Here is a 25,528-nt window from a genome sequence, read left to right as displayed (position 1 = left end):
AGAATAACGCTGACTAGAATATGGCTTTTATATTGCACAACATCATATAATGAGGTCCCAGCCTGTGTACATGTGTGCACATAGCTTGAACTATAATGTCCATTAGAAGAGGGAAAAAAATCCATTTTGTTCTATACCTGTTTAAAACAAGTGAATTTTTTGACACCAAAGGACACCTGAAGGCTCTCTGTTTAAACCTCCATAAATTAATATTTTCCACCTTTTTGTGGCTTATCAAAGTTCTATGTTTTATACATTTTTATCATGTCATAATTTGTGAATTACAGGGATTTTCAATGTATATTTTTTATAAAACTTGAATTAGGCAGCTACAACATTGGGGCTTCCTAAGATTTTTTTTGCGGTTAGAAATAATAATTATTATGTGATCATACAATAAATGCTAACATGTCATGAATGCAACCATGAATCTTACTAGATTTGTTTTCCCCACTACGTTTCCATTGCTATTGTGGTTCATTGTGTGGAGTCTAAAATGACATTCCCGATCATAATGATTATATTTTTGACAATCATTAGACTTGTCGGGTATGCAGTTTTATCTTCAACGTTTGTTTTTCATTTCTGCCACAGGTTGAGATAGTTGAATACTTTATCTGAGAACTAGAACTATGCAAACTTTCTCTGTCCTTAGAACAATCCTTCTGAGATTTAGAGTGTTTGCTGATTTAAATGTTTGTTGTACCTCATACCTTCTGTTTCAGTCTACACTCTTCTTCCTGACCTCACCGTTTCTATTATTTCTGGGGCTTCCCTTGTAGTGGCTCGCCACAATACAATTGGAGCATTCCAAGGTATACTTTTGTCCTCTGAGGTGAAAGTTAATGAAGAAGAAGATTTTTGAGCTCATGGAATTTAAAATAGGCAGCAGCAGGGCTGTAACTGCCACGTGCTGTTTCGGGATAAGCTACAAAGCCTACCTCTAGACCCTGGTATGTGCTTGTGCTGTTGGCCAAAAGGAATTTGAACTAACCTGCTGAAGACTCCTGATCCAGACTGGACTCTTTCAGGCTCATAGCGGTACTAGAGAAGCAGGGAGTGATGTTTCTGGAGGGTTCAGCTGAGCTATGAGGGCCCTGTGCCCACCACTGATGTCAATGGAAAGACTCTCATTGACTTAAATAAAAATAAACAAATTAATGGAGATATCCTATCTCCTAGAACTGGAAGGGACCTTGAAAGGTCATTGAGTCCAGCCCCCTGCCTTCACTAGCAGGACCAAGTACTGATTTTGCCCCAGATCCCTAAATGGCCCCCTCAAGGATTGAACTCGCAACCCTGGGTTTAGCAGGCCAATGCTCAAACCACTGAGCTATCCCTCCCTTCAGTGAGCTTTGGATCGGCATCCAGACTTTAGAATGTTTATCAAGAGATGAACAGAATTTTCCTGACCACTCTGATATCTAGTGGGGGCCTATAGGATAGGAGTGGCCAACCTGTGGCTCTGGAGCCACATGCGGCTCTTCAGAGGTTAATATGCAGCTCCTTGCATAGGCACTGACTCCAGGGCTGGAGCTACGGATGCTAACTTTCCAGTGTGCCGGAGGGTGCTCACTACTCAACCCCCTGCTCTGCCCCAGGCACTGACCCCACTCTACCACTTCCCCAAGCCTGCCATAGCCTTGCTCCTCCCCCACCCCCACAGGCCTCCTGCGCATGCGAAACAGCTGATTGCGGCAGGCAGGAGGCGCTGACCGGCGGGGTTGCTGGCGGGCGGGAGTTGCTGGGGGTCTGCTGACGTATTACTGTGGCTCTTTGGCAATGTACATTGGTAAATTCTGGCTCCTTCTCCGGCTGGCCCCCCTTGCTATAGGGGGTCAGTCCTGGGTCTGGTACTATTCAATATTTTCATAAATGTCTTGGATAATGGAATGGAAAGTTTGCTTATAAAATTTGCAGATCACACCAAGATGAGAGGAGTTGTAAGCACTTTGGAGAAATGATTAGAATCCAAAATGACCTTCACAAATTGGAAAATTGGTCTGAAATCTACAAGATGAAATTCATTAAAGACAAGTGCAAAATACAGTCAAATGCACAACTACAAAATGAGAAATAACTGGCTAGCTGATAGTATTGCTGAAAAGGATCTGTGGTTCACAGGGTGTCATAAATTGAATGAGTCAAAAATGTGATGCAATTGTGAAAAAGGGTTATATCATTCTGGGGTGTATTAATAGGAGTGTCGTATGTCAGACATGGAAGGTAACTGTCTTATTCTACTCAGCTCTGGTAAGACCTCATCTGGAGTAATATGTCCAGTTCTGGGTGCCCCACTTTAGGAAAGATGTGGACAAATTGGATAGAGCCCAGGAGAGCAACAAAAGTGATAAAAGGCAGGACAAGAAGTAATGGGCTTAATCGGCAGCAAAGGAGATTTAGGTTAGATATTAGGAAAAACTTTCTAACTGTAAGGGTAGTTGAGCTCTGGAATAGGCTTCCAAAGGAAGTTTTGAAGAAGAGGTTGGACGAACATGTGTCAGAAATAGTCTAGGTTTACTTGGTCTTGCCTCAGCACAAGGGACTGGATATGATGGCTTCTCGAGGTTCCTTCCAATCCTACATTTCTATGATTTATGATTTTGTGTTAATCCATTATTAGTCATCACCATTTTGATCAAGAGTATTTGGATGACAGATTTTGTTCATTTTTAAATAATGTATTGTACTATTCTATGCACTACTAAGGCTGTTGGTAAAGGATTTTTAGTAGCTCATCATGCAAGGTTCTGAGGCTTAGAACTTCTTTTGTGGTTACATATTCACTTTGCTGTACTCAACTCTCCAGCTTCTTTGCTGAAAGAAAAGAGATCTTGAAGTCATTGTGGATAGTTCTCTGAAAACATCTCTCAGTGTGCAATGACAGTCAAAAAAGCTAACAATGTTAGGAACCGTTAGGAAAGAGCTAGATAATAAGACAGAATATAGCATCATGCCACTATATAAATCTATGGTATGCCCACACCTTGAATACTGAGTACAGTTCTGATTACCCCATCTCAAAAAAGATATCTTATAATTGGAAAAGGTGCAGAGAAGGGCAACAAAAATTATTAAGGGTGTGAAACAGCTTCCAAATGAGGAGACATTAAAAAGACTGGGACTTTTCAGCTTGGTAAAAAGACGACTAAATGGCGATAAGATAGAGGTGTATAAAATCGTGACTGGTGTAGAGAAATTGAATAAGGAAGTATTATTTACTCCTTCACATAACTAATGAACCAGGGATCATCCAGGCAGCAGGTTTAAAACAAACAAAAGGAAATATTTGTTCACACAACACATAGTCAATGTGTGGAACTCGTTGCCAGAGGATGTTGTGAAGGCGAAAAGTGTAATGGGGTTCAAAAAAGAACTAGATGAGTTCATGGAGGATAGGTCCATCAATAGCTATTAGCCAAATGTTCAGGGATGCAACCCCATGCTCTGGGTGTCCCTAGGCTCTGATTACCAGAAGCTGGGAATGGATGACAGGGGATGGATCACTCGATAATTTCCTGTTCTGTTCATTCCCTCTGAAGAACTTGGCATTGGCCACTGTCATAAGATAGGATGCTGGGCTATATGGACCATTGGTCTGACCTAGTGTGGCCATTCTTATGTTCTTTAAGTTTTTCCTTACCTTAGGTTTGAGAGGAAATTCTACTTTGATTATTTATCATTCCCCACTTTGTTAATTTGCTTATATTGCCTCTCCATCCTCTAGTGACAACATTTTGTTCTGTTTTTGTCAGTTATTTGTGATTAAATACATGAAATTACAGTTTTAATCATTAAATTTAAATAAACCCCTATAATCTGTAGAATATTTAGTTGCCTAGTTGTCTTTTCACTACATAGGAGCTTGGCACTCTCTCTGGTGTTGTTTAAATGGATTCTGACCAGATTTCCTACGAAGCCTGAATTTTTAATATAATATTTCATTACCTCTTCATTTCTTAGTTGCAAGCTGACATAGACTGAAATGTGTAAACAATTTAGTTTATTGGGAATGGTTTGTTCAATAAATTACTTTTTACGACCAAAACACAATTGTTTACTGATGAAGACACTGTAAAAAAATATTACTACCTAAAACTTTGTGTTGATTTAACTTGTATTTTTTAAAGTTATATACCTTTCTTCTAGAGTTTTTGTTTATCACTGCTTGACTATTATGATTCTCTATGTTTACATGTGTTTGTGTGTGGACTCACACACAGTATCACAATTTCTCTCCCCATCCTCACTTTAACTGTAACCTTTGAACTTCACTATCAGACCAAGGCATACAATGAATAATGTGTTTGGTCTCTGGAGATGGAAGGATTTTAATAGTATTACTAGGTGAGCACTCCCTCCCAGTCTACAAAATGGCACTGATTGTAGCATTGAAAGTTCCAGGCAATAATAGAGAAATAATTAGGTGAAAATGCCAGTTCCAGACATAACCGAAAATGAAATATTTGGAGGGAGTATAGTGTATTTCATCATTGGTTGTGTCTGGCACTAGCGTGTGTATGTGTGTGCATGAAATGTTTTGAGTAGATGCCTCAGCTTGTTGTAATGTATCCTTTATTATAAGGATCTTAGTGACAAGATCACTTCTGATACACAGAAAAGGAAGCAGTGAAAAAGATTTTGCTTTCTTCTAGATTCTGCAGGAATCAATGTATGTCATTGCAGATTTTCCTTACCTTCATTTCAAGGATGTTGTGAAGCTTAATTTATTAACTTTGTAAAATGCTTTGAGATCCTCTGGTGGTTAAATGTAGTGGGGGGAGAGTGAGTGGATGAAAGTAGTTGTACTCTGCAAGACTCTGCCTACAATCAAAGCTGTATTCACTTGTGCCGCTAATATGTTATGCCACTCATTTAGTCCTCCTCCTTTGTTGCATGCTTGGATCACCATCCACAATTCTGACATTTAAACACTGAACATTCTGACAATTGTCAGAATTAGGCGTCAAGTTTAACACCCCACTGAGCTGCAATGTGAGAGCAGCTCATACCTAACAGCTATTATTCCAAGCTGTTTTTAGGCTCTGGTATTCATCCCATTATCAGCTGCTTTTACTTCTCATTTGGAAGGTTATCTTCACAACCATAAGGACCTAAAGTCTTTAATTCTTGTTGTCATTGTTGTCATATCTGTTGAAAACAGTGACAAACATCTGGCAGGGACAAGTTGTTTCACTTTTCCATTCCTTGGTTTAAAAGTGGGCTTCTACTTCTATGCACACTGCCAGGTTTTTCTTCTGCTCTGCTTTTATGGACTAAGCTGAACAGGTGAATTTTACAGCCTGACCCAATGGTGGCAAGGGTAGGACACTTCCAGATCTATTTTGGAACAGTACTCCCGAGCATTGTGCTTGATGTTGTAGACTCTGCTTACAGTTCTTGACCTTCTAAAAAAAACCAGGTCATCTTGGGAGAGCTAGCTAAGCTACTGTCCAGCAAGACACTAGAGTCACTCAGATCCCTGGAGAATTCACTCAAAAAACAACTCTGATACCATAGCCCAAGTTCAGCTGCCCAACATGGAAACCAAGGATTTCCCTCAAGTTATCTTCAGACCCCCAACCCCGGCCAGCAGGATGTGTGCACATGCACACACTCTCTTCTCTGATGGACAGAACATAACATCTTCCAAGGCAAGATCAGAGTTTCCACTGGCTCACCTGAACAGTGGAGAGACTGAAATCTCTCATTCTTAAAGACTCATGAACCCATCAAATATCCAGAGCCCATTATCAGAACTATTCTGAACAGCAAACCAACTAATAACCTGGATTGCCTTCACCAAATCTTGGACTCATGTACCACCTGCTATGAAGTGATCCTTGCAGAACTGCCAGATTGAAACTAAAAACCTTTATCAGAAGCTGGGTCTGTCTCACAAAGATATGAGGCCTGGAGGGTCATTTAGGCCAACACACAGGGAAACTCTTTGCCAGTTCCCTGCACCTGCAGCCTGGTGAATCAAGGCCACTGGGGTCCCAACTGGCAGTCGCCTGAAGGAAAGTTCACTCCCCTCACACTCAGTAAGCCTGAAAAGGCACTTCCCATACTGAGCATCCATTAGAAAGGAAATAAAATACTTTGCTTTAGTAGATGGTTCAGGGATTCAGAGTTAGCTTTCATGGTTGAAATCTTCAGTGATGAGATTTCTGTTGTCTTAGGTCAAGAGGGTTTTTTTTGTTTTTAGAATTCCTAAAATGGATTTCAGGCTCATGCTTGTTTTTAATACTCATATGGTCTTTTATCTGTTCCTTCCTCTGTATGTCTTTCTCTACCTGCCCAACCTCCCAAACAGAGGCTGTAGTTTGCTTCTTTTTTTTTTTTTTAACAGAATCAAACTGTGAGGGACTCACATTTATTCTAGTAGTTTTAGAATAACTAACTAGCAAAAAAAATTAGCAAACACTTCAATTTGTCATTGTTTAAAGGTTATAGGTCAGTAAGAGTTAGCAGGACAGGATTTAAAAGAGATCATAAAGTTAATATTCCAAAAACACATTGCAAGATTAACATTGGACCAACAAAAATTCCAGAATGAAGTCTAACACAATACCACTCCCAAGTAACATTTTGAAGATATCCTGTGGCACAGGATTTCCTTTCATGTTTGTAGGATGTTTCAGATATCCTAAAAGGCACACATGAATCTAACACTATTTAAAGATGCAAAAAGGAAATACTACAGTAATATGCAGACAATTTTTGATGTATCCAGTTACTATTGTGAAAGATTGAAAAGTCTAATTGGTTTAGCAAAAAGACAGCAGCTCATTGCTGTCTTACAGAAGGCCAAAATTTGGAAGGAGGTCTGTTGTTAAACCCTCAGGGTTTGCTGTAGTCTAGGTATACTGCAGAGGTGTCATGATTAATATGTGGGGAAGGAGAGCTGATTACTCTCTACAGAAGTGCTCCATTGACCTGTCACAATTTATTCTTTACAGAGCTTGCAAAAGTGTCTTCTATGCATACTGTCCTTTTAGCCTGAGCTCATAGCTTTTCTGTTCTAAGTACATGAAAAAGTTGTGTCCTAAAGCACTGATGTGCGTGAGGAATCTATAGCTGTCGTGACCACTGTGTACTTCCAAGCCTGTAAGATTTATTCTTCAAGGCATTTATTTTTAACAAATGGAAGGAGAGCGAGCACTTTAAAATCAAAACAAAATAAAAACCAACACATTTTTAATATTAGAATTACTCAGCATTTGCTTTCTTTTCTGAGTGTAGTTAGCATAAACGCTCAAACTTAACACTAGTCAGCAGAAATATTGTGAGGCTGAGCAAACTGGCATGCCTCTTATTTCCTTCATTGCACTTCTCTCTCTAACACTCAGAGAACGAGATGTGAGAACTGATGGGGCTGTTAATCAGAGCTATTGAGAGAGAGAACACCAAGTTCGGGCTGGAATGGTAGCTAGAATCAGGCATAGTCTGCAAGGGAGGTGTTCACTGCCTGACTAAGGCCTGGGTAGGGTAGAAAATGCTCAAAAACATGTGAAGTGTTATTTGGTGGAAATGTGTCCTGAAGAGTGTAGAATAATAGACTCCCATTTGCTCTGTATCGTAATATTTCTGCTATGATATGAAGTCGGAGCTACAGTATCCAAAGCCGTAGAAAAACTGAAACCTCCACAGATATTTCTTACATAATAGCACTGGTATTTTTGAATTTAAATGACGACATCTTTTTAAATACATACCTATACAACCTCTATTGTAAACACTAGAGTTTAAACAAGTCACTAGCTTCTGGGTAACTTACATTAGTGAAGCTTCGAGTGGTGTCCCTACATGACTATTTTTATGGGCACTGGCAATAGAGTAGCTTGTACTAAGCAAGAGGGAAGGAGAAAGGATGTGAAGAGGAGTCTGCTTCACAGGCATAACTCATGTCCCTTTTACAGTTTGTGAATATCCCTTCTCTGTAATATGAATAGTTTTTCAGATAGTTTAAAACAACCATGTAATATCAAAAGTATTTATTTTTAGGTTTTATTTTATCAGTTTGTCTTTAATTTTAATTATTTTCATTTGAAAATAAGAATATGCTAGATATAATAGATACCCATGTGTTTTTTTTTCTCTTTTTATTTTAACCAGCCGCTTATTCCTAGAAGTCCTACAAGCAGCGTTGCTACACCATCCAGCACTATCAGCACACCCACTAAAAGAGACAGTTCAGCACTCCAAGATCTCTACATACCCCCTCCTCCGGCAGAGCCTTATATTCCCAGGTAAAAAGCTAATGATGATGTTGCAGGTTCCTACAATTTATGGACAAAGAATGGCACTTGTAAAAGACTGAGCATTCAAACAAATTTAAGACAGTAGTTAAAGATAAGAAAAATGATTACACTTGTTGAAAGTACGTATTCATGTATATGGATTGGAGGATGAGGCCTCTGATATTTTCCCCTGGAGTTCAACTAGTTGTTAGAAATATAAGAGTGACTACACTGGATCAGACCCATGATCCGTTTGGTCCAGCATTGTGCCTCCTGCAGTGGCCCACACCATTTATTGCAGAAAAAGGTACATGACCCTCAGAGTAGGTAGATTTGGGCTAATCTGCCCCATGATGGTGTCACCCTAATCCCTATTAGTGAAAGATTGTCTTGAACCCTGAAGCAAAACTAGAAAGAATACTTTGTGTCTGTGATGTCTGCCATCTTAGCCAGTGATAGGGATTGAACTGGGGCACTCTATAGCTAAAAATGTGAATTTCTATAGCTTGAGCTAAAGGGAAAGGCTCTTACTGCAATGAATTGCTACTTTTCTACAGCCATGGTAATTCCTTTTTTAGATATGTTTTGTATAACATCATTGGAGCAAATTGCTAGGACAATATTTGAGGTATGACTTTCATTCTATATTCTGTAGCTATCCAATTGTTCCATAAATATATATGCCACTCTGAGCTGAAACAGCCACCTTCATCACTGTCCCTTCAAGTCTCCAGCTGTCCTCCTCTGTGTCACAGAACGTTTTCCTTCTGACTGAGCTTTCAGCCTCCAGTTAGGAGTCAGAAGAGCAGCAGCAGGTTCATCCTTCGGTTTATCACATTGTCCTATTACCACTCATCCAATTCAGTATGCTACCGCAGTATACCCTGTTGTTCCTCTCCAGTAATCCCGTATGGATATTATAGCATATAAATACATTTGTAAAATATGCATTGTAAGCAATACAGATGCCTTAAAATACACAGTGAGAATAGCAAGAGAACATAATTCAGAGGAACAGATTTTTCTTAAATGTGTGTATAGAACATTATATAACCAAATAGTGATTTAAAAGCCTTTTTTTTTTCCTGGCAGTCTTTTGTTACATTAACTGGGCTATGTTGGGAGAACAATGTGCATATTTCCTTAGGGGTGATTAGAGTCACTCAACGGTGACCCTTCCAGCCAGTTGATAAGATGTATTGCCTGATGTTGACAAGGCTTTCTTATGGGTTATCCCAGGGTGACGTGAATGGCAACTTAAACTGGCAGGGGAAGAGAATTGTGCATTTATGAGAAATCCTTTATTCTCCAGAGATACTGAAAACCTTCTGAGTCAGAATACTGAATTTCTTGTTCATGGTTTTGATGATGTCACAATTCTTCTGTGAAGCCCTGAATTGAAACTTGTAATTCACTCCTGGTCACTCCATTGTCTTATCTAGTCTATCATTCACGTTTAGAAAAAATGCTATGTGCTACCACTTTATGTAGTATGCAGCATAGCTAGCCCCTGCTTAAACAATTATTCCAATTTGTGTCTTTAAAAAATGACAGACAGTATAGGTAGTTTCTCATTAAGGATTTTTTCTTCTAATTTATTTGAAATGCCCATAGGGAATAAACATGTCGTTAATTCATCTTGTAACTGGATGTCACCATATCTCTATGCAGGTGCTACTGAAAGAGCATTGTACCCTCAGAAAAATTATCTTCAGGCTTCAAAGATTTAATTCTAAACACTTTAGGCTAAAAGAAAAGCACTTAAAGCAGTCAGAGTTCTTCAGGTTTCTCTTTAGATGTAAACCTTATAGTTATAGACTATAGACCTTTTATCTTTGAAAGTAAAGTTCAAATATGTTTCTGGCTCAGAGAAGTAATGCCTATAAACTGCTTATTGCACATCTAGCTATGTTTCTTTTACTATATTAATTTTATTAAATGAGAAAATGAATTGGTTTTGCACAACATTTTTAATGTGCAATCCTACTTCAACAGCTGATTAACCCATCTATCACATAAGTTGTGATGTTTGAAAATGCATCCTTTATATGATTTATTCTAGACATAAAAAAAATAAATTATGGTAGGGTTGGTGTGTGGACCGACACTAATGAAATACTATATCAATTACTTATCAGTTCAATGCACCTAAAAAACTAAGCTTATTGCATGATTAAGCTGTGCATTTCTGTAATCTTTTTGTCAGTTTAATCCTATTGAACGGTAGTTCACTTCACAAACCCATCACATAATATATTGCATAATATGACTTGATTGAAAGATGTGTTCTGGCATTTCAGCAGTCTTTTGTCTATAATTATATGTATTTATGCATCTCTTCATTTTTATTTTGTGTACTATCAAATAGCTTGGTGCCGTTCTCCTGGGTTGCTGTTATTGTGTGTGTTTTTGGTTGACTACAACAAAAGCAATAATTCTTTTGCTACTGGAAAATAATAGGGATTCACTGCCTCAATGTATATTCTATATCTCTCTAGCCATACCACCTGGGGGGTCTGACTATATCCACAAACAGCAGAGACAAGAGTTATCAGTGAAACTAGAGAATGTTTAGTTGGAACAAGATTGGAGCTTACCTTCTTTGTGGGACAGTCATTTAGAATTCATATATTCTATTTGAACAGAGTTACCCATCCATTCTATTTTCATAGGCACAGTTAGCCAATACTTCTATATATTTCTCCCACACCAAATGCAGTGAAGCAAAATTTTGGCATGAACATCTCAGATTCATATTCAGCAGTTGGGTGTCAGTATGTAACAAATGATGGCAGCAAACGGCCACCAGAGTCTCTAGCTGAACTGCACATGTGAGGCATGGGAGTTAGAAATGAGGAACTTCAGCTCCAAAAATTTGAGCTTAAGGTGATTCCTTTTGTGATCCCAGACTCTTTACAGTGCCTGCAAAGAGGCTATAAACTCTACCACCACAACTAACTGAAACTATTCTTCTTTATAATAGAGGTCTTTGGTTTTGGAGCTAAAGAGACTACATTAATTCCCCAATGACTGAATGTGTGAAGTTTGCTATTCTTTTGACTATTGTATCTGCTGATTGTGACTACAGCTTCAGTAAAGGTTGGGGCTTAGCTGTCTTAGATGGGCCTAGGACTTTAGATGTCATTTTAACTCATCCTGTGGTCACCCAGGACTTCATCATATGTAAGGATAGAATGCAGGATTATCAACTCCAGAAACAATCTTTTCATCACTCAAGCTAAGTTGTTCATGGAGTTCTCGGTGGCTATCGCTACATTAATATACTATCACGTCTCAAAAGCTAAACAGGATCTGGTCTGGTCAGTTTTTTGAAGAGTAACTTTGAAGGACAATCTGAGGCATGCAGATGCTGTTGGTGTCCCATTAAGTGGCACACTTCTCTTGGATTCTGTATATTTAATAAATTTTCATTTAAAACATAAAGTCATCTATTCATGACTCCAGGAGCCTTTGATACATTAAAAATCAATTATAAAAGAAAAAAGCAAGCATCATCTCCTTATCTGAAAACAGAAAATGCTAATTTAAAAAAAATCCAAATAGTAGTTTACCTTGCAGAACATATAAGCCATCATTGTCCACCTCCCTTCTCAAAAGACCAAGAATGATAGATGAGCTTTGCAACATATCCAGAATTCAGGCGATTTAAGACTAGGAAGGAGTAAATTCAGGATGCAATTGAAGTGAATTGCCAGAGATATATGGAACAGCTTGCATAGTAGTGCAACCCCCAAAGATCAATATTATCTATTTCTTGATCATATAAATATTTATATGCACCCACACTCTTAAAACAATGTTCAAGACAAAAAAATGTCCTATCTCAATTCATTCAAAATCTCTCTTGTTTACTACAGGGATGAAAAGGGAAATCTTCCATGTGATGATATTGGCAGACATATAGTGGGCAAGCCAGTTCATAAGGGTTCCGAATCTCCAAATTCGTTTCTTGACCAGGAATATCGCAAGCGCTTTAATGTGGTTGAAGAAGATGCAGTCTTATACTGCTATGAATATGAGAAAGGAAGAACAGGCGGCTCTGGGAGAAGAGAGAGCACTCCAACGTATGGTATGGCATTGTTCTAATAAGGATAATCCAAATCCCCTTGTTTAGTTTTAGTAGATTTGTTGGTTTATGTATCCTTTTGAAATAGAAAATGTGAGTATCAATCTGATTTTCTATGAATCTTATTATGGGAAGATCTCAGGCTAAAAGCTTTTGATATTGTGTATCAAAAAACCCTACTGAATGACTTAAGGCATAAAAAATGGAAGATTAGTCCAATCCCTTATTCTTTATGATGATTGTCAAACAATTTTTCTGTCCAGAAAGTTGTACTTAATAATATTACCAGCTTCACCGTCCAAATTATTGGATCACTATTCTTAACCCAGTTTACAACTTCTCCCAGGGTATGCAGGAGATAACTTTGAATTACCATTATGTAAGAAAAGCAGCCAGTAACCAATTTATTTACAACAAGGATACAGGATGCAAGTGGTTCCCTGCATAATGACATATGTTGCATAGGCCCTAAAAATGGCTATATTAGTAAGAACTGTCCTGTGGTTTTCCTCTATTTCCAAAAATGAAGTATGACTGATTGCCTGCATTTTGTAACATTATGTGAATTCTTGCTTACCTTAAACTATGTGGATTGTAACAACTTTTTAATTATAATAGATCACTCTTGGCTTGAGGTTAATATATTGTCCCAGTATGCAAGTTACTCAATGCTCCTCTACACTGTAAGGTTGGTGAGGTGACATCTTTTATTGTACCAACTTCTGTTGGTGAAAGAAACAAGCTTTCAAGCTCCACAGAGCTCATCTTCAGGTCTTGATGTGAAGCTGGGACTAATATGGTTACAACAACAGTTCATCTAGTAATGTGGAGTGTGCAAGAGTGTGTGTGTGTGTGTGTGTGTGTGTGTGTACACATACATAAATATACACAACAGTATTGTGCTCTGCTGGATCGAATTTGAGACCTGTTCATGTCTCCCTCTAGTGACTGGCCCAAAGAAGATATAGGATGGGACTTCCAAAGGAATACCAATGGGAGCTGAGCACCTAACACCCTTAGGCTCCTTTGAAAACCTCAGCTATAATCCATAGAGCTATCACACTATTGGAGCTTCTGCATTAGCTGAAGTAGTACATTTTCACAGCTTTGGAACAGAAGAACTTTGTTTCTGTTCCTGCTGAAAATTGAGACGTTACCATGGTGTGGAAAGAAGTTAGGAGGGAGTCCACCGGTATCATATAGGACCATATACTTTCTGTTTTAGGTCCAACTGAGGCATCTATTTGTGGAATTTTCCTCACTGCCCAAATTCAGACAAGGCTTATACCAGTGGGGTTCTCACCACTACAATGTAGTGATGAAGCAAATTGAGCCATTTCAGAGACAAATTAGTTTGTACCCACTCCCTCACATACTATGCTACCACTCTCATACCTTTACCTTGCCAAAAAAGGAATTCAACTGAATTTTGTCTGTCTCCAAAAAATAATCAGAATGTATTGAGCATAACTGTTGTATAGAGAATCAGTCTGCCCTTAACAAGATATTTTGACTGCTGTAATTTTAGCTGAGCTAAAATTAGTTATTGAATACTGTTCAATGCATTTGCTGTTCTATTTTAATTAAGTTCAATGTAAAATGCATGTTGGAATAACTATGGTAATCTTGACACCACCTTCCTTTTTAGGAAAAGACAAAGTAGAATTAATTTATCACAGTGCACAGATTCAGTACACGATACTCAGTCCTTGATTGCAGCCAAGCTTTTGAAATCCTTTGAGAGAGAAGGTACAAACTGAACTCAAGCTGAATAAAATATTCTCAGGACTCTGTGTAATACACATACAGAATATTAAAGGATGCATTTTCACAAAGATGCACCTGCTTGCAGAGTGTGCCTTTTAAAAAGAGAAGAGTGGCGGAGACGAGCCCTGGAGCATCCTTAAAGACAGTTATTGTCAGTTTTATCCCAGCCCTCACTTTATTTATTTTTATTAAGGAAAGAGTCAAAACAAGTAGAAGCAAGTGATTGTTCTCTCTATATAAAATAAAAATTGCAGGGTGGGGTAGTCTAGGATCCCACAGAATTCGTTTTTCAAAGCAGTAATAATTCCCACCTGCTTGCTGCTATTGTAACTGAGGGAACCAACATCATTTAGTTATAGCAGCCAAAGGGAATGATGGCAGCATGAAGCATAAGGACCTATAAAACTAAACTGTTTAGCAAAAATACCATATGAATGTTCGTGTGTCTCCAGTCTACCAGAGTAACACACATGTTGCAGCATTAACATTTTTTTAAAAGTATATATTGGTTGTGACCATTGCGTTGAATATGTTTAACCACCCAACATTGGACATAAGGTGCAGATATTTGAATGATGCTGTGAACTCAGGGAGTGGCATTTACTCTGTTATGTTCCGCTATCCCTATCATTATTGCCTCTGATTTTATTTCCTTCTGTTCTTTCATGGGGATGGATGAGCATGGCCTTTAGTGTTTTGAGAATAATAATTTCCTCTATAGTAAAATAAAACGTGTGACAATACAGTACTTTGGAATTCCTCGGTAGCACCTTTCACTCACTTTATTTAAAAAGAAAAATTTCCAATATGATCGCAGATATATAAGAACTGTTCCATGAGTGCAGTGGTTTCAGAGAATACTTTTCTAAACTAAGCTGATCATACAGAGAAATGCTATCATTGAGATATATTTGTGTGCATCAGATTTTTGCTCTTCGTAAATTCTACTTATTTTTGAGGGTTTGTCCCCTCAAATGCTGAAAAAACGATATTTCCATGTACATGTTGATGCTTAATTTTTTTTCTACTGAAAAGAATTGTCACTGTATTTTAAGGGCCCAAACCCTCCAAACACTTATGCATGTATTTAACTTTAAGCATAAGAATAGTTCACAGGGCATTTGCAGGATTCAGGCCTAAATGATTAAAGCTTCTTCTCACCTATTTCCCCTCCACCAGCCCTAAAACTAGTTAATATTGAGATCAGTGTCAAAATAAAATGTAGTTCAAATACATTCTCCATTTAAAATAGCCTCTAGAAAGACTATAGGTGAGTTTTCCATGTATCTCAAATCAGTAATCGGTGTTGATTATCGAATTCTCTAGTATGCTGGTCTGAGCCACATGAACATTATTTTCTCTCAAAGACTGAATATATTGTAGCTAGCCTACACTGGCCCAAAGGAGCAGACTATAGAGTCTATTCTTTGTCTCATTGTTCTTACTTAGAATTAGACTGTTGTTGGAGTGGGACAACTCCATATTATTGTAGATAAAATTAGGCATATGCATATTTTCTTATGGTGTTTCTAACTTGGGTGGAGGGGAAAGTAGCACTCATTGTTTTATTAAGGTGTTGTCTTAGCTGGAGAATTATAGTTCATTTTGTAATCATTATGTGATTATACTCTTGTGAAAAAAGCCCAAAATCTGTACATCAATAAAAGAAACTGGGGTAATAACTTTTCACTTCACTTCTCTATTGAACATTGTATTAGCTCAGAAAGGTAGTTGTGTTGCCTTTAACTGAGCTACATTGTTAGACTGTGCCCTCTTCTAAGTCAGATGCTTAAACTGCTATATATACCTATGCAGCATAATTAATGGGTGTGTACTACAGTGTCTTGCTACTGGGTATCACTTTTGTGAGGCTGGTGCAATACCTCTTCTTGGTTCAAAATGTCACAGCGTATAAATCCTCCTGTAAAATTCTCATCATCCCTCTAATTTTGAACTGTGTGCACATTTTCTGTTACAGCTCACATGGCTCTCTAAAATGCTCAGGGCATTACATCAACTTAGCTACACCTATTAAAATTGGATGTTTCATTTATTATAATTGTAGAGTGCAGTCACATCCTGAGCTGCATTAGGATTTGAATGCCACCGACCTAGAGTAAAGATGGCCAGAGTTCAGGTGCATAGAAACACTGGGATGCTTAAAGATCTGCCCGGGGATCAATTATTATGCTACATGATACTTTTCCAAGTTGCCACTGTGAGGACTGAGCTATAAATATGTGGATCATAGTTAGCACTGGGAAACGGCGGGGTTATTTAATCCTTCTATAGAGCCTTTCATCTTTGTTAGTTGATTGTAATTTAATTTGTTTCTCTTGTGTACACCGTACTATTCAATCCCTTTCTGTGTTTATTAGTTAAAATGTACTTATTTTTTAAGAGTATCCAAGTTCCAGTCACTAAAATGCCCCCAAAGCTTTCCACACGTAATTTATTAACACAGGGTTTATATGTGGCATATGAAATGTGTAAAACCAAAACAGTTTGTTTTGTGGTGAATTACCAGTGCATGCCAAATGGAGTTGGAGAGTCCAGAGCATTAATTGGTTTCAGCACAAGCTCATAATCAATAATATGATAAAATCATTTTTAAATGCCTTTGGGCCTGCTCCTTCAGTTGAGATCAAAAAGACTTAGTTATTTTTCAGAAATGAGGGAATTGGGTTTTTGTAGGGTTACCATATTTCAACAATCAAAAAAGAGGACGGGAGGAGCCCCGCCCTAGCCCCGCCCCTGTCCTGCCCTAGCCCCGCCCCTGCCCCTTCCACTCCCTCCCACTTCCTGCCCCCTCAGAACCCCCAACCCTTCCCCCCACGCCTTGTCCCCTGACTGCCCCCTCCTGGGACCCCTGTCCCTAACTGCCCCCCCAGGACTCCACCCCCTACCTAAGCCTCCCTGCTCCTTGTCCCCTGACTGCCCCCTCCTGAGACCTTCCCCACATCCTAACTGGCCCCCTAGGACTCTACCCCCTACCTGTGCCCTGACTGCCCCAACCCTTATCCACACCCCCACTCCCAGACAGACCCCTGGGACTCCCATGCCCCATCCAACCACTCCCCACCCCCTGACAGCCCCCCCCCAAAACTCCCGACCCATCTAAACCCCTCTGCTCCCTGTCCCCTGACTGCTCCGATCCCTCTCCCCACTCCTGCCCCCTGACAGCTCCCCCCCAGAACTCCCACCCTCCCCTGCTCCTTGTCCCCTGACTGCCCCCTCCTGGGACCCCTGCTCCTAACTGCCCTCCAGAACCCCACCCCCTACCTAAGCCTCCCTGTGCCTTGTCGCCTAACTGCCCCCTCCTGAGACCCCCCCACCTGTACTCTGACTGCCCAAAACCTTACACCCCCAACCCCCAGACAGCCCCCCCCTGAACTCCTGACCCATCCAACCCTCCCCCTGCTCCCTGTCTCTTGACTACCCCCCCCCACAGAACCTCCCTGCCGCTTCTCTGACCCCCGGCCCCCTTACTGTGCTGCAGAGCAGCGCGCTCGGCAGCGGGGGAGGGGAGCAGGGTCGGAGCTCCAGACTGCAGGAGGCCGAGGCGACTGCTGGCGATCTGTGAATGCAGGGCGGGGGGAGGGAGGGAGGGGAGGGGACTGGTCTCTAGTTGCAGGGGGGAGGAGGGGAGAAGTGAAGGAAGGGCTCTGGCTGCCGGAGCCCGTGCGAGTGGCACCATCCGGCCGGCTGCCCTGTAAGCCCCGCACGCTCTGCATGGGGGGCGGGGGAAGTCCGGACATTGACAAATTCCCCCCGGACGCTATTTTTAACTGAAAAAAGCCGGACATGTCCGGGGGAATCCGGACGAATGGTAACCCTAGTTTTTGACAATTTTAAAGGATAGATTTCTGACTAGTTCTCTATTACTGACTGGTAGCTACCATACAGTTATTGCTAATTGACCTCTGAGAGCATCAGCTTACATCCCAAATTAGAAGTTTCCCTGAGAATGTTCTTTAGAGGATCCATGTGAGTTGAAGAGGAGATTGGCAGAGTAGGTAAATGAATGAAATTTGCCATCATGGGAAGGAGATCATTTAGGCAATCCAATGGATAGTTCATATATGAATAAATATGGAGCTTTAGAAATCAGCACATAGAGAAAACATTTGTTATGAATGTGGTCCTTGGTAATGATCAGACCTACCTGTTTTTTATTACAGCTTTACAAAAAGTCTTGTTGTGGTAGATGTAGTATTTTTTGTATAGTATGGTTTGACTTCAGTACAGTGCAGCACAGAAGAGAATGCTCATATTTCCAGAGAAGTAACCATGAAAATTCTTAATTGTATAAATATAGGAGGCTAATATAGGCATCGGTTCAACACTATCCCTATTCAGGAAAGCACTTAAGCATGTGTTTCAGTGAAGCAGTAACTTCAGTGGGACTTAAGCACATGCTTAAAGTTAAGCAGGTACAGTATTTAAATGATTTCCTGAATAGAGATACATTCCTGATTTGTGCCCATTGACAATACCGAACTTTTTTTTTTAAAGCTATTCGTCTATACTGTCTTATTTTTTGAGGATTATAAATGACCCCCTTAGTGTACAAAACACATAGCATGATTTTAATAATCCCATACATTACATACTTGAATGGGTTGACAGACATGCTTGAATATTTGTTTTCGGTATAACTGTGTGATAGATAGAAGTGGGGGCGAGGGAGGAGTAGCTAGCTCCCTTTGATGGACACCCAGCCAGCCAGTTAGCTGTAAAATCCCTCTTGGTAGCTGTTCTCTACTTGCTTTACCTGTAAAGGGTTAAAATGTCCCCCAGGTAAAGAAAAAAAAAGTGGCCACCTGACCAAAAGAGCCAATGGGAAGGTTAGAACTTTTTAAAATTGGGAAATAAACTTTCCCTTTGTCTGTTGTTCTCTCTGGGCTGAAGAGATGGGCAGCAGGAATGCTGTGTAAAGTTTGAACCAGATATGAAAACCATCAGCTCATATCTAGAACTACTTTTAACAACTCAAAATATGTAAGTAAATTAGGAATGTTTAGGAAGACGCAATTAGGTTTATTTTTTGTTTATTTTTTAAGGCTTGTGGACTCCTCTGTGCTAACCCCAGATGCTTTAGTTTGCATGTAACCTTTAAGGTAACCCCCAAGAAAGCTATTTTGGGTGCTTAATTTTTGGAATTGCTCTTCTAAAATCTAGCACAAGCCTAAGTTCCAGATGTATTTTCTTCCTTTTTGTTTTTAATAAAATTTACCTTTTTTAAGAACAGGATTGGATTTTTGGTGTCCTAAGAGGTTTGTGCATATGCTGTTTGATTAGCTGGTAGCAACAGCTGATTTCCTTTGTTTTCTTTCTGAGCTCTTCCCCGGAGGGGGGTCAAAGGGCTTGAGGGTACCCCACAGGGAGGAATTCCCAAGTGCTCCTTCTTGGGTCCAAGGGGTTTTTTTGCATCTGGGTGGTGGCAGCGTTTACCAAGCTAAGGTCAGAGAAAAGCTGTAACCTTGGGAGTTTAATACAAGCCTGGAGCGGCAAGTATTAATTTTTAAAATCCTTGAGGGCCCCCACCTTCTGTACTCAAAGTGACAGAGTGGGGATTCAGCCCTGACAAACTGTATATCTTGTCTTCCTATATATTTATTTACAGAAATCTTTCTAGTAATGTCAATTAATAAAACTTTCCAGGTTATTTTCATTTGAATTTTGCTGTGTTTTGAGACTAAAGTTATATTCATACTGTTATGCATTGTGACTAATGGATTGGTAAGCAAAAAGTAAGAATTCATTCTGTTTGTAAAAAGGTTTAAAATATTTTGGGTTTGGACGGCCAGATATTGCAGTGTATGCTATGAGGTTGTATTGCTGCCTTGTATCAGTACATTATTTAACTTGTTGAATATTTCAGATCTCCTTAAATAGCTAGTAATCAGGTGGTGCAAAACTCCTTTCCATTGACCAATGTCGGTACTTTTGGAACTTTCTTAAAAGCAATGACAATTCGCAGCATTTTTAAAAATACCCCCATGGCTCTCAAATTAAAACTTTAAGTATAATAATTTGATGTCTCTCTTTTCTGTTATTGTCTAAAATGTGAGTGAATTTTCCAGACTTAATATGCTGTGTTTTGGGTGGGTGAAATGCTTCATCCAGAGGGGCTACATTTGAGGTTTGAAATCGTTGTTTCGTGCCCATTCAGTCATTGATGTATCTACTAAGACAGACACAAAGTTGCCATTTGTGGTCCTGTTTTTTGTGATATGGACACAGCCCTGATATCCATTAGTCTGAGACCAAAAGCTCATTTCACATAGGGCATAAAACAATTCTCTCTATATCTCAAATTGCATTACACAGTAATTAACAGATGCTAAGTGGAAATGACTTGGAAGCTTTTATGTGCTTGAAAGAAGCTCGTTCTAAACCTTGAGTTTTAAGTCTGATGTTACTGAGAGGGATTTTTTTCTATGTCACTGGGATTATTTCCTAAAATTTTTGAAAAGTTCCATGGAATACTTAACTTCCACTTAGACCATTAACAATAATGGACTGAATGAATTTGTGTTTTAACCTCTTGTCCAGAAGATATACTGTCTCTTTTCCCATAAATAATTAGCCTTGTAGAATTAACGTACGTATTAACACTTCATTTAAAATATTTTGAGTTATACAAGACATTGTAAGAATTTGGCATGATACCATTTTTTCCTCTGTTTTAGGCAAACTAAGACCTATCTCTATGCCAGTGGAATATAACTGGGTAGGGGATTATGAAGATCCCAATAAGATAAAAAGAGATAGTCGGAGAGGTAAGTAACCTGGGACACTAATATTGTGCAGTGCTGTATGTTTTTCTTAGCATCACTTAAACTGTAACAAGCTTTCCTTAAGTCAAGTCCTCATTTGGTCCCTCTCTTAAAATGTGGATTTCTGATAACATAATCTTGGAGTGTTCCCATTTTTCATTATGTATACTTGATTTTTGCTCATCCCCATGTTCCCTGCATAGGGCCTGAGGAAGTTGCACAGCAGAGAGGTACCAATTCAATTTGGCTATGTTTCATTATATTGACATTGCATTATTTGAACATGGTGCCATCTGACTCTTTTTGAAATTGGTCCCAAAATTTCATAAAATGATTTGTTTTACTGTTATGACACACAATTAATGTGGATATTTTAAATCCCCTTAGCTTGAGGGATTGTTATTTTTGGCTGGAAAACATCCCAGGGGGAGCTAGGAGGGCTCAGCTAGAAACAGGTCAGAGATGAGATGTTCTCCAGATGAGAGGTTCAGCTGCAGAATTCCACTGTGCATCCATCCAATATATTCATAGACTTTAAGTCCAGAAGGGATAATCTAGTATGACTAGATTATCTAGTACGACTGTCTGTATAACAGGCCATAGAATTTCACCCAGTTGCCCATATATTGAGCCCAAGGCAAAACAAAATTAAAACATGCCCATTGTTGAATGTTTTCATCGCAGTACACCTCTACCCCAATATAATGCAATCTGATATAACATGAATTCGGATATAACGCTGTAAAGCATCACTCTGGGGGGGCGGGGCTGCGCGCTCCGGCAGATCAAAGCAAGTTCGATATAACGCGGTTTCACCTATTACGCGGTAAGATGTTTTGGCTCCCGAGGACAATGTTATATCAGGTTAGAGGTGTAATACCCAGAGACTGCATTGTGCTAAGCACTATACCAATATGTGAAGACATGGTCCCAAAAAAGCATACGCTCTAGGGAAAGACCAATGTTTTAACAAACTGTTCTTACCCCATCATTGTTTTATGTTCACACCTTGTAATTTGAAGTTCTGAGGTTGTAGTATTGCTACCTCTTAAACTACAATGATACACTAATAAAAAGAAAGAATATAGCTTACTGTACGCAGCAAAAGACCACTGGCATAGTTTGCCTTACCACTACAAAAAGGAATTATTTGTATTGTGGTGGTGTTTAGTATTCAAGGATCAGAAGCTTCTTGTTCTTGGTGCACACACAATTGAAAAGCTGTCCCTATCCTAAGAAGCTTGCTGTCCAAATATAAAATGAGACTCAACAGATGGATAAAAACCAGGAGGGAGAACAAGGTAAAGTGAAATAGTCAATGCAAAATATATACCACCTTATTCATTTATGATCTAGTTTCTAAGAATAAGACTGCAGATGTCATAGTAAAGTAATAACTGTGTATTTGGGGGAAGACGTGAGGGCAAGTGATTTTTTTTTCTAATTTCTTTGACATGAATCTTGAACCTTGTCCATCCCAAAATAACTATTGCTATGTTAGCATATTCACAACATACAAATAATTGTTTGAATACATTTTGTTTTATGAGGCAGAGCTAAAGACTTCAAAAATGAAGATAAACCTTAGCAACAGGCAAGTGCAGTATATTTAGGAAGAAGAAGTGGCATTTATTAAATGATTTGCAATTCAGTCTTTTATTACTTTTTTTTCAACAGAAAATTCATTACTTCGCTATATGAGCAATGAGAAAATAGCTCAAGATGACTACATGTTTCAAAGGAATAGCAAAAAGGATACAGGGAAAAAATCCAAAAAGAAAGGAGACAAGAATAATAGTCCAAGTCATTACTCCTTGCTGCCTAGTTTACAAATGGATTCATTAAGACAAGAAGTCATTGGCACACCTGGGCCAGACACCACCTACTACCATGTGAGTAAAAATAACAAAATGCATGATGATGATGAGAGACCGGCTTGTCACTTTTTAATATTGCTTATTGCACCCTTTTCTGTTTGATCCTATTTCAGTTGTTACTGTTCTGAGTATAACTGTGCCCTCTTCCCTCCCATCTTTTGGAACTCTGATTTTAATCTTACAAACTGGGGAATGGATATATCTACAACTGTGTTTAAACTCAACTCATGATCCTAAAGGGGATTATGTTTGAAATGGAGTTTGCCATCTTTTTCTTGCCAGCCTCAGCATAGGGAAATCATCTGATCAAATAACTATTACCATTCAAGTATATATTTCACTGTGATTTCATATGTCAGATATCATTAGGCATATTACTATATGTATGATTGATATGACCTGGAAAGGATCAATACAATAGTGGGGAAAACTGAGGGGTTTTTTTCTACTTTTGATTAAGAAGAATCCTAAAGTCAGTAGCTGCTTTTAGCATATAGCCCTCAGTGACTCTGAAAGAGAAGAGTGTTGAATTTGATGTGGCATGTCAGGTAGATCTTTTAGGTATGTCCAAAAATGAAGTATTAGTTAGAAAACAGCAAGATGTTTTGGACCTGCTGTCATTTTTCCACATGGAATAACTACTAAATATTAAATGTTTAGGCCTTGATACAGAATAGGGGAATATAATATACCTCCCCGAAAAGTGAAACTTGATCAGCAATTAATCTCATACTATAGGGTTTTCTTATTGTTCGGTACATTCGTTTGAAATATATTACTGATAATAATTCATTTGAGTACATTTAAAGGGTGAATACATTTGTTTTCCTAACTTTTTTTATTTTTGAGTTAAATAGCTGTGTTCTCCAGGTGGAAGGAGCATCGCAAAAATAAGCTGCTTAGGCTTACTGTATTCCTCCAAGAGAGAAGCAAATAAGTTCTGCAGCAGGGTTATCAAACTAATTGCTGTTATTGTCATAGATCAGGAAAAGAGCCATAATCTAGAATGTCAGTATGCATGGGATCTGTTGTTATGGCTTGATCCCAATTTCTGCTGTGATGGTGTGTGTTCACAGCAGATGGAGCTCCACTGAGACTAGTAGGAAACAGGTGCTCTGTTCTCCTCTTATAATACACTGGGCCAGATCCTCAGAGGTTGTCAGTTGATATAGTTTAATTGAAGTCAGTGGTGCAACATTGATTTACATCATCTGATCATCTGGCCCATTAATTTTAATACTTCCTTTGATGCTCCTGTGTATACAAGTTTGATCATTTTCAAGAAAGGTCTTATAAACGTGGTACAGTAGAGCTACTCATGGATCACTTTAATTAACAGGAGCCGTAGGAGCAGTGAATGTGCTTTCCTTGTATGATAATCCACATGCAGTTGGTGTTTTGCCTTTTGTAGTGCTAACATCTTGCAGTGTCACCTTTAGGGCAATACAAATTAAGTCCATAAACTGTCATCTCTGAGTAATCAGTGAAAGTAGAAACAAATGATTCATCTAGCGGGTTGTGAAGTCAGATTGCTTTATAGCGCTCTTCTTTGTACATAAATTGTTTATAAATTTTATCCTCTTCCTCATGTCTGCAGCCAGTGCTAGCAGAAATCTAAATCAAGCCAAGAAACCTTAAAATCAAACGTATTGAAAATTAGGAAATTCGAGGTTGGAATTTTTCTGTCTTTAGAAGTGTAATGAATTTTCAGCACCTCTTCTTATGTTCATATAATGCTCATTTTTTTTCTGCATTCACCACTTTTCTCCATTTCATGCTCTCCTTTCTTTATATACATATTTTAGGTGTGGTTCTCTTCTGAAAAATGCTATTTTGTTACATGATTGTTGTCCATCAGTGACTTCCCAATTTGCTTAGTTTCCAAAAATGTTTTTTTTTCTAACTAGTAGCACCACAAACTCCACCAGAATCTGAAAGTGAATCTAGAGTCTTTATTGCTTATGTATAATTGACAGTAAGGTTACCTGTGTAGTGCCATTAACCTTCAGGGAGATTGTACATGTCTCTCAGAAAGAGAAGAGACAGGACTGGGATGTAGTAAACACATATGTGTGCACATGTACATTTTAAGGACAAATATTTTTTAAAATATTGCATGATAAATAATAGACCCATATGTCCTCAAATGGTGATCTGTGAACCATCAGTTATCTACAGAGTACATCTCTACCCCGATATAACGCGACCCGATATAACACGAATTCGGATATAACGCAGAATAGCCGCGCTCCGGGGGAGGACGGGGCTGCGCATTCCAGTGGATCAAAGCAAGTTCGATATAATGCGGTTTCACCTATAATGCGTTAAGATTTTTTTGGCTCCGAGGACAGCATTATATCGAGGTACAGATGTACTTGATTCATAGATTTTTAAGAGCAAAAATGGACCATTGTGATCATCTAGTCTGACCTCCTCATAACACATGCAATTGGACTTTCTTGAATTATGAATTCAAGTCCAATAATTTTGATTGTCTAAAATATGCTCCAGTTCAAAGATCCAGTCTTGATTTAGAAATTTCCGGTGATGGAGAATCCACCACAACTCTTGATAAATTGTTCTGAAGGTTAATTACCTCCACTTAAAATGTTGTGCCTTATTTCTAGTCTAAATATTATCTGTGCCTTATTTCTAGCTTCAACTTCCAGGCATTGGATCCAGTTGTCTGCTAGATTGAAGAGCCTTCTATTATCAAATTTCTGTTCCCCAAGTAGGTACTTATCAAGCAAGTCACACCTTAACCTTCTCTCT

At 38.9% G+C, this 25,528-nt stretch overlaps 1 protein-coding gene across 12 annotated transcripts in view; it reads left to right on the top strand.

The window, feature by feature from the left end:
* Window positions 1-25,528, top strand: part of CNKSR2 (connector enhancer of kinase suppressor of Ras 2) — a 366,844-nt gene that overhangs the window by 215,241 nt on the left and 126,075 nt on the right. For all 12 annotated transcript variants that reach the window (XR_010596212.1, XM_024106894.3, XM_008170199.4 and 9 more), the window contains 4 exons: window positions 8,119-8,252; window positions 12,122-12,333; window positions 20,793-20,882; window positions 22,557-22,771. Coding sequence is in view for 11 of the 12 variants with exons in the window: in XM_024106894.3 (XP_023962662.1) it covers window positions 8,119-8,252; window positions 12,122-12,333; window positions 20,793-20,882; window positions 22,557-22,771 (651 nt within the window). In the remaining variant the exon portion in view is untranslated. The remainder of the gene's footprint in view (window positions 1-8,118; window positions 8,253-12,121; window positions 12,334-20,792; window positions 20,883-22,556; window positions 22,772-25,528) is intronic.

This window comes from Chrysemys picta, chromosome 1, assembly GCF_011386835.1.
Source record: "Chrysemys picta bellii isolate R12L10 chromosome 1, ASM1138683v2, whole genome shotgun sequence".
Classification (NCBI taxonomy): Eukaryota; Metazoa; Chordata; order Testudines; family Emydidae; genus Chrysemys; species Chrysemys picta.
This window is presented reverse-complemented; position numbering and strand designations above follow the sequence as displayed.